At 53.8% G+C, this 9,298-nt stretch overlaps 1 protein-coding gene across 1 annotated transcript in view; it reads left to right on the forward strand.

Annotated features, from left to right (window-relative positions):
- Ntsr1 (neurotensin receptor 1) overlaps positions 1-8,920 on the forward strand; it is a 50,157-nt gene extending 41,237 nt beyond the window's left edge. The window contains exons 2-4 of the mRNA NM_001108967.2: positions 3,262-3,475; positions 5,358-5,448; positions 6,481-8,920. Coding sequence (NP_001102437.1) covers positions 3,262-3,475; positions 5,358-5,448; positions 6,481-6,733 — 558 coding nt within the window. The 3' untranslated portion in view covers positions 6,734-8,920. The remainder of the gene's footprint in view (positions 1-3,261; positions 3,476-5,357; positions 5,449-6,480) is intronic.
- Positions 8,921-9,298: the final 378 nt, after the last annotated feature.

Below are 9,298 nucleotides of genomic sequence, written 5' to 3' on the forward strand. Positions count from 1 at the left end.
CCTTAGAGAAACTTGGAGAGCCACACACACCCTGCTTCCCTTTGATCCTTTGGATACCCTCTTCATAAACTGTTATCTTGGGGCACCCGGTATCAACCAGTGCCCCAGGAGCAGATTCGTGGGGACTGGCCTGCTGCCTCGGTGGTAGGCATCCCAGTTCATTCTGGCTTTGTTATTTCAAACAAGGCTGCACTGGAAACCTTTGATATCAGATGCTTCTGGTGCACATTATGCTATCACCCCTGGTCTCAGCAGAAGTGGGGAAGGGCGGCCAGAAAATGTGAGGACACCGGAACCTGCTGGTGCTGGTCTTCGATCTGCACCCTGTCCCAAGGCTAGCCCGTTGCTGAACCTGTTCTGGCTGGGGCTCATTGGCCACCCTTACAGGAGACGACCCCCTGTAGGGTTAGCCCAGGCTGGTCCACAAGTTCACACTGGGGCTTCTCACACTTCACCCTGCTATTTTATTTTATTTTATTTTTTTACAGCTCTTAGGCTTTGCAGCCTCCTCAGCTCCTTCCCATTCTCTGTGGGCTGCTGGCTGGAGTGAGTTCAGCCTTTTATCTAAACACAATGGGCTTAACTGGGGTGGGGAGAGGCCCCAGCATTGTTAAATCGGGGAATGGAGATGAAGGTCAGAGCTGCAGTTCAGGGATCTGGGGCCAAGGCCACCTCTTGGTGACCTGAGTCACTCCACCAGTGCACGCACCCTCATTCTTTGACACACAGACTACAAGTCTCCCCACTGCACCATCCATGTACAAGCTTGAACACACCATCCCTGACCACTGTATCTTTTCTAATTAAACCCTTCATTCTGTCTCCCTTCTTCTGCACAAAAATAGAGACTTACAGAGGGCAGCAGCTAGACAACCCATTCCTCATAGGAAGCCAAACCAGTCTCCTGACAAGAACCCTCAGCTTGCTTCTTTTGCTACCCTGATGGTGATCCGGGTACTACTGAAGACACCCAATGGTGGGGGGCACCTTTGGTCACTATAAGGTTCCTTGTTGAGATGTGGAGTCTCTCCGGGGCCTGCCTGAGGTCACAGCTACCCAAGGATATAGGACTCCAGCCTGTCTAAGGTTCAAGTCTACACCTTAACCTCCAGCCCCCAACCAACCCCCATGTGTCCCTTTCTGGAAAGTCTTCTTCGTGCTCAGCAATTTCCAGCGCTGAGAGGAACCGTACTGGTCAGGATGGACAGAAGGCAAGAACTTCAAAGGCTGGTGTGCTCTTAGGGTCCACCGTCCTCCCCGGCACCCCAATCCAGCTTCATAAGCATGATCGACAAGCTGGTGGCCCAGAGTAGCCCCACACTTAACTGGTCTTAGGCAGGTCCTGTCACCCATGGGAGTTGGTGCATATGTCTCAAACAGAAGAAGAAAAACAGACAGAGATACCGGGAGAGACAGACACACATACAGGGGACAATAGAGACTCTGCATGCTATGTGCTGCACCTTCCTAAGACCAGCAATGCTGGGTCCGGTTTCTCTCTCCAGCGTGTATGCATCCTAGCTATGTGGAAACAGGCCTTCCCTCCACAGGTGGTCTCCCTCTTGCTTTCCTAATCTCGGCCATGTCCCTCCCTCGCCATTGCTCAGGGTCACAGATCAGGGTGATCTGGGGTCAGCTGTCTGCATGTCCCCCGGGACACCCGGGGACTGGTTTGGATAGGCACATGAAAAGATGCTGGTGCCTCCAGCCAAGTGGGATATCACTGATGCATCCCGCTGTGAACTCTGTGTGCTCCTCAAGCTGACAGAGGGGACAGATGTTTCTCAGGCTATCCTGTGTGGCCAGGGCTGCAGCCCGTGCAGGCTGGAAGCAGACAGCTTGGAGGCTGGGGCCACACCTGGTGAGGGTCAGAAAAGGGGTGAGCCTGGGAACTTCAGGTTTAGAAACAATGACTGGCCATTGAGGGCCTGGAACCAGCCCCCTCATCTCGCTGGTTTGCTCCAGCTCTGACCAGTCCTAGAGGTAGCTGTCTGCTGCCTGTGTTCATCGAAGTGTGGTATTTTAAATGTTTTGACATTTTAAATCTGTGTTGGATACATCCAGTGTGTTTAATTCCACAGTGACTCACCAGGAATAAAATTAGTGTATCTCCTGGGATGGAGCACAGCTGGGCCAGAGCAGGCGGAGGGCTTCTTGCTTGCCCTCCATGGGCTTCCAATGAAGTGAGCTAAGCACACGGCAGAAACAGCTCTGGCTCCTGATTCCCATGGGCCGGAAAGGGGGGCGTAGAACAGGCCCTCTATTCTCGAGGTCAGAGGAGATGCGGCTTGGGGAGGGCATAAAGGACCCAAGAGGGAGATGGTGCCAACCTTCTCTTGAGCAGTTTGTACCTTGCCTGCTGAACAGAGATTTGTGAAAATGGCAGCTTGGACTGCCCCTTTCCTAGGCCCTCCCTGGGGTGGTCGGTGGATACCTGGGAGTGGAAGGAAGACCTTCACAGGTTCTTAAACTAAATCTGAAGAGGCTTGGGGAGTCCAGCCAACTCCAGCTCCCTGGATCCCTGCCCCCCTCATTCCCAGCATCTGGTCATGGCTGTCCTCAACACAAGTCAGGAGCCTTGCAAGTCGTGAGCTTTTTGCTGGCCATGTTCTCCCTGTGCCTCAGCTAGGACATGTGTACATTTGTGTGATTTTTTTCCTTGCTCCAAGAAGCCTCCTGAAGGCAGGGGTCAGCTGGATGTCGCTGAAGAAGCCGGGCTGCACGCATACAGGCCAGGAAACAAATCCATGTCCTGCCGTTTCTGAGTTATTGCCCATAAGAACCTCAGAGATTCAGTAGAGTGTATGTAGAGGCCTGAGCTGATGTGTAGGGCTAGCCGTCGTCCCCAGAGCTCTGAGAGGCACCACGTGGGTGGGAGACTGTATGAAGGCCTCGGTGTGAACTGTTTGCGTGCAGAGTGGGAGCCAATGAATCAGTCTTGCTGGACAGGATACACTGAGGTCTGGAGCCGGGACTCAGGACTCAGAGCCTGGCCCTTTGTCAGATCACCTAGGGTTTCCCAGTCCCAGGTAGCAGAGACTATGCTGACCTCTCTGAAGCATGGTGGAGTGGAGTGTGGTGCAGGTTGAGAGCTGAACTTGAGGAGGAGTTCCAGGGGACGGCCCGGTCTGGTGGGCAGTCCAGATGGAGTACGGCCTTCCTGACTTGTCAAGTACCTCCCCGACTCCGGCTCTGAGCACACAGTCCCCAGGTCCACTGGGTGAGCATCTGGGTCTGACAGTTACCTCTTGCTCTCTGCAGGTTAACACCTTCATGTCCTTCCTGTTTCCCATGTTGGTCATCTCCATCCTAAACACCGTGATTGCCAACAAACTGACAGTCATGGTGCACCAGGCCGCCGAGCAGGGCCGAGTGTGCACCGTGGGCACACACAACGGTTTAGAGCACAGCACGTTCAACATGACCATCGAGCCGGGTCGTGTCCAGGCCCTGCGCCACGGAGTCCTCGTCTTACGTACGTAACCCGCAGACCCGAGGGAGCAGACAATGCTGTGGGGGCTCAACCCAGAGCCAAGTGTAAAGACGTGGGATAGAGTGTGGGTTCAAAGCTCAGCATCAGGGCTCGTCCTCTTTTGTTACGGCTTCATATCTTCACCCAGCCAACCAGAGGCTGGGCTCCAACTCTGAGCTTGAAGCCTTACTAACACACATGGGTACGCTTTCTTGCTGTAAATCAAGGCTCTGCCAGGGAAGCAAGTGTACCCCAGACACACTCGTCAGTGAAGTCACATGACCAGTCCCGGCAACTGGGGACCTCCAGGGAGGCCACATCTAGCTCTCTGGGACTGGAAGGTCCTGGTAACAGACCTGCAGGCAGAAGGCATGCTGAGCGGGTGCCTGGTGGTTAGACAGTCAGTGGCAATAAGGCTGAGTAGAGAGGCCTCAATCCTGCAGCTGATGCAACCTTGGGAAACGGTCATCAGGGGTAATGGATGGGAAAGATTCAGGACAGAAATCCTTTTATCCTCCAGACCCATGTCTTGCATTGTCGCCCCCCCACCCCCCGCTGTGACTGTGACTCCTTCCTGGTCCTGCCCCTTTCAGGCTTGCTTCCCAGCAGCTCCATGTGCAATCTCAGGACAAAACACGTGCCAGCAAGAGATCCCCCTGACCAGCCCCTAGAGCCCAGTGTGGCTGGCACCAGACCTGAGCAGGCCTAGGTGGCCTTCCTTACAGATGTCCTCATCTATACCCAAAGGCAGCAACTGTAATACAGGCTCATTCTCAAACATCTCCTGCCAAGAACACTGCTGAACCCCAGAGCAACCACCTCATGTCCCCCACTAACCTAGTGTTTCTCAGAGTAACCAGAAGAGTGAGTGGTGCGGCCAGTCCTGGTCCAAGGAGGAGACTGAGGCTGAAGGTAGAGAGGGGCACTCAAGACTTCAAGCAGAGCTGTGTCTAGGGATATCAGTACCGCCTGCTAGGACGCATCCCCGGTCAACTGCATTTTTCGTCCTGCATAAAGGCCCAGGCCTACCCTATAAAGCCAGCTCTCTAGCTGCTCCCTGGCCCATCGTATGAGTCTGACTCTTTGTATAAACAGAATCGTACAAGATCTGGTGGTTAGTATGTCCATCATACGGAACATCTTACGACCTTGTCCCTGCTGGAGCATGTACTAGAATCTCCTGCCTATTTAATGCCGAATGACACTCCACTGTACAGTGCTCACCGGTCCAAGTTTCTGTTATGTGCATGGACCACAGGACCACATGACCACAGACCGGTGTAGCAGCAGATCACCTGTCTGTCCACAGGCTCCCAGGTCTCTTTCACTTCTGTGATTGGCTAGGAACGATACTGTTGGGGAACAGATTGTACGTACTTCTTCCAGTTCCCGTTTTTAATTCTTCCAGGTCGATTCCCAGAAAAGGGAGGGGGTGATAAATCACGTGGTGCTTTTTTTCTTAATTGCTCTTTGTCTACAGCATCTAGCATTCTTGCTTTTGTTGCTTGGTTATTTCGTGTGTGTTGGTTTCGTGTGTCCACGTGTGTGTGCACACGTGTGTGGAGGCCAGAGGTCAACAGCCGGTGTCTTCCTCCCTCGCTCTCTTCACCTTCTCCGTTGAGATGTGTCGTCTCACTGAGCCTGGAACTGACTGATCCGGCTGTGATCGCTTGCCTGTGAGCTCTAGGCATCCACGAGCCTCTGCGTTGGCCTTCGGTGTTGCAGCACTGGGTTACAGACGCACGCTGTCCACCGGGTGGTTCTGTTGTTTGTTGCTGTGTTTTATTTTACTACTAAAGAAAAGGAAAAGGCCCATGATGTCAGGATGTCATCTTTGTCTCCCGTGGTTCTTGTCATGTTTCTGAGGCCAATGACTGCCTTGCAGGTGCTGTGGTCATTGCCTTTGTGGTCTGCTGGCTGCCCTACCACGTGCGACGCCTGATGTTCTGCTATATCTCGGATGAACAGTGGACTACGTGAGTACTTGAACTCTATCAGGCAGGGACGGGGCTACCATGAGCCCCACGTACAAGTCTCTCTAGAATGAGAGGCAGGCTGCTCTGAGCCTATGGCTCCAGAGAGGATGATATTAGCCAAGAGGTCAGAGCAGGCAGCAGACCCTCAAAGTCATGCCTGAGACATTCGTGTCAGATCTGATGGTTCTCCAGGCTGGACTTGCGGGCTCAATAGAGTCACATGAGGAGCTGCGACTTCTCACACAAAGGGAAAAGACAGGGAGACAACTTCAACCCCCAGCTGCAAGCCACTCTTGAATGTTGTCAACTGGACAAATCGTAGGGGACTCGGTGTCCAGGTTCTTGACAAGACTGGTCATGGAGCCCCTTCTGCTAAGCATGACTCAGGCTCCCAGAGGGAAAGTGGGTAATCAGCATGAACCTTGTTTGCACAAATGAGTCAGCTGATGGTGACAGCAGTCCTGAGTGCCAGCCAGCCAGCCAGCAAACCTACCCTGTGAGCCATTTCTGTAGCAGAGCAGGGCTCCTTAGCATGTGAGAAACATCACCGTCAGGCTAATCGGCACCAACGGACAAGACGTGGCTGCTGCTCACAGGGAGATTATTAAAGAGCAGAGGAGCAGCCCTAAGTGAAGGCTTGGGAAAGTCAGTGATGCCTAGGGATGGGATGGGGGTTAAGATCATCGTGAAAAAAAAAAAGTAAAAATTATATATATATAGTGAATGACATCCACAGACATCAGGAGCCTTAGTGGTCCTTGTCCTTGTTGTGTGGTTTGGGACTAGTAGGCCCTGAAGCCTTAAGACAGACCCTAAGAACAGGACTCTATGTAGACAATCAAGATGGGCTGCCAAGATGGGGGTAGGGCGCATGCCCAAGTAAGGCTGTGGTCAAAGCCAGATCCTCCGGATACCCTAGGAGAAAGGCGTTTGACACCGCCCCCCCACCAAGTTGCCGTGCTGCGCATGCTTAGCCCCTGCGCATGCCTCGTGAGGGCCATTGTAATCAAACACCCTCCCTTCTCCCAACAGGTTCCTCTTCGATTTCTACCACTATTTCTACATGCTAACCAACGCTCTCTTCTACGTCAGCTCCGCCATCAATCCCATCCTCTACAACCTGGTCTCCGCCAACTTCCGCCAGGTCTTTCTGTCCACGCTGGCCTGCCTTTGTCCTGGGTGGCGCCACCGCCGAAAGAAGAGGCCAACGTTCTCCAGGAAGCCCAACAGCATGTCCAGCAACCATGCCTTTTCCACCAGCGCCACCCGGGAGACCCTGTACTAGGAGGCCCTGAAGAGGTTGAGAGGAGGCCTCAGCCTACGCACAGGGCCCACCCCCCACCCCCACCCCAGGCTTCCAAGGGTTAAGTAGTGGTCCATCCAAGCCGTGCAGGTGAGGCTGGGGCACCCTCAGTGGTAGCTTCTTTCTTCCCAGTTTCTCCTTCTTTCCTTCTTCCAGTCCCTGCTCCTCAGTCCTTTATTCTTGCTCCTTGCCTTCTCTTACCTCCACCTTAAAAACCAGAACAGAGGCAGTTTCTCTCCAGGCCCTGCAAAAGGCCTTTAACAAGAAGAAATTAGCACTCAGCAGGGACAGTCTCCTTTGTTCCCAGACTAATGGATGTTTTAGAAGGAAGAAATGAAAGCACCGTGTTGGGCCGGGGCTCTGGACGGATGTACTGTTGTAATCATAACAGCACCTTGTAACTGCACTGGCTAGGAGAGACAGTGACTGAAGTTGGACTTGGCCTCAGAGGCACAGGCTTCCTCTCAGCTCCCTTATGCAGCTGTCCCTGCCCTGGTCCAGCAGACACCATGACTCTCTCTGAGCCTCATGTCCAGACCCTTCCTTAGCAGGCTGGCACACTGCCTCTCCCAGGGTGGTCCAGAGAAGCCCCCAAAATTCTCTTTAAGGCCCAGGGGCCACAGCTGAAAGCTGAGGGAATCTATGCCACGCCCGGACAGCTATGGCCCACTCAATAGACCCCCAAACCCCACATGCTCAGGAAGGACAAAAGGGCTGGCCCGGAACCACCCAGGACAAACTTCAAGTGGCTTTGCCGGGATACCTGCACTGGGTCCTTGACCTCTTGGATCTGCAGAAGGATGGCCTTCCCCTGTCCAGGTGGCTTTGCTGGGGACACGCATAGTTCTGTGTCTCGTATACAGCTATATAGACTAAGGTCTGGCAGCTGCTGGCTTCGGGCTGGGATTCCTGAGAAGAGGTACTGAGCCAGGTCCTCAGCAAGATGCCAGCGTCTGAGACTATAGGTGAGGGGAGGCCAAGCACCCCAGCATCCAGCTGGCCAGCAGCCCCGGGCAGAGGCATTCGTCAGTTTGTTACCAGCCGCCAATCAGCTGCCCTGGCCCAGGTTGTAGGCGCCTGGAAAAGCAGGCACCCTTCATCTCTGGGAGCTGTCTCCAAACAAGACAGAACCATCCAGCCTCCAGCCAAAAAAGGCTGGCTGAGCTCTTGGAGACAGTCCCAGGATGCCATGGACCAGCAGAGTAGAAGTAGCAGCAGGGTCAAGTTCAGCCTTTTGCAAAAGAGCCTTTGCCCTGTTGTCTGGAAGAGAAGTGATTGGATGGACGCTGCTCTGTGAGAAACGTATTGCCGTGGGACATGGGAGGTTCAGTCATGGCCCAGGGCTAACCTCTGCCCTCTTGAACTACAAAACAATGGGTTGAAAGTCAGGGTATCTGTGGTTACCCAGAGATATGAGGAGGGCGTTGAACCCCACAAAAACGCCGCTGGTAGTAACGTGACCCCTCAAGTCATCAAGGGCAGGACCTGGGTGAATCAGGGTCAAGGCCAACACCAGGAAGATGTGATCACCCCAGAGGGAGGTTTCTCCTTCCAAGAACTGTCCGCATGGGAACCCCTCCCAACCCTGTGGAGCCACCTTGCCCAGTGAGTGGGTTACAGGCCAGTGATGAGGATTTCGACGTAGACTCAAGCTGAGCAGCCCAGCCCCAGGATACTACCCTGGGTTTCTAGACCTTGGGCAAGCCATTCTTCTGAGCCTCTGTTTCCTCATCTCAACTGACTGGGGCTGTCTTGAAGGACTCGGCCTGGAGTAAGCAGAAGGGAGACACCTGGGGCTGGGTAGAGCCAATTCCCTATTACAGGATTCCTCGGAAATGCTGTGGCCTCATTCTAGGGGTGGTCCAGGCTGTCACCAGAAGTCTCTGCTGTAGTCCGTAGCATCTTGTCTGTATGCTTGATGTAGTTAGGGACGTATATCCATGCACCGCCAGATGCACCTGTGACCCTGGCTGGGTATCCTGTGCTCTGGGCCAACAGAAGATGTAAATAGCTCTGGAGGCTGTCCTGAGTGTCCTGGCTAGAGCCCAGTCATAATGTAGAAACAGGTCACGTGTCCCAAACCTCTGTCAGAATGCCACCCACCCACCCACCACACTTCAATAGAAGAACACCCTCCTCATATCTCAATAAAAATAAAGGAAGCTGTGTATATCCAGTTTGGGCCTTTACATTGAACATCCATTCACACGTCTCTTCAGACAGGCACAGCCAGTGAACATAAGCCATGGTGGGGTCATGTCCTCTAAAGACTGAAGGGATCCTGTCCACCTCCCTGCCCTCCTTGTCCCCCACACATACCTTTATTGCCATGGTTCATACCTGCTGCCAGGCTCCACACCTGCTCGCACCTGCCACCGAGGTTTACCCCTGTGCATACCTGCTGCCAGGCTCCACACCTGCTCGCACCTGCTGCCCGGCTTCAACCCTGTTCACACCTGCCACCAGGATTTACCCCTGCTAACTGCCGGGCTTCACACTTGTTCTCGGTAGACACGGCACCACAGACGGTTGAGTGATGGCTGTTTT

This window comes from Rattus norvegicus, chromosome 3 (assembly GCF_036323735.1).
Source record: "Rattus norvegicus strain BN/NHsdMcwi chromosome 3, GRCr8, whole genome shotgun sequence".
In the NCBI taxonomy this organism is placed as follows: domain Eukaryota; kingdom Metazoa; phylum Chordata; class Mammalia; order Rodentia; family Muridae; genus Rattus; species Rattus norvegicus.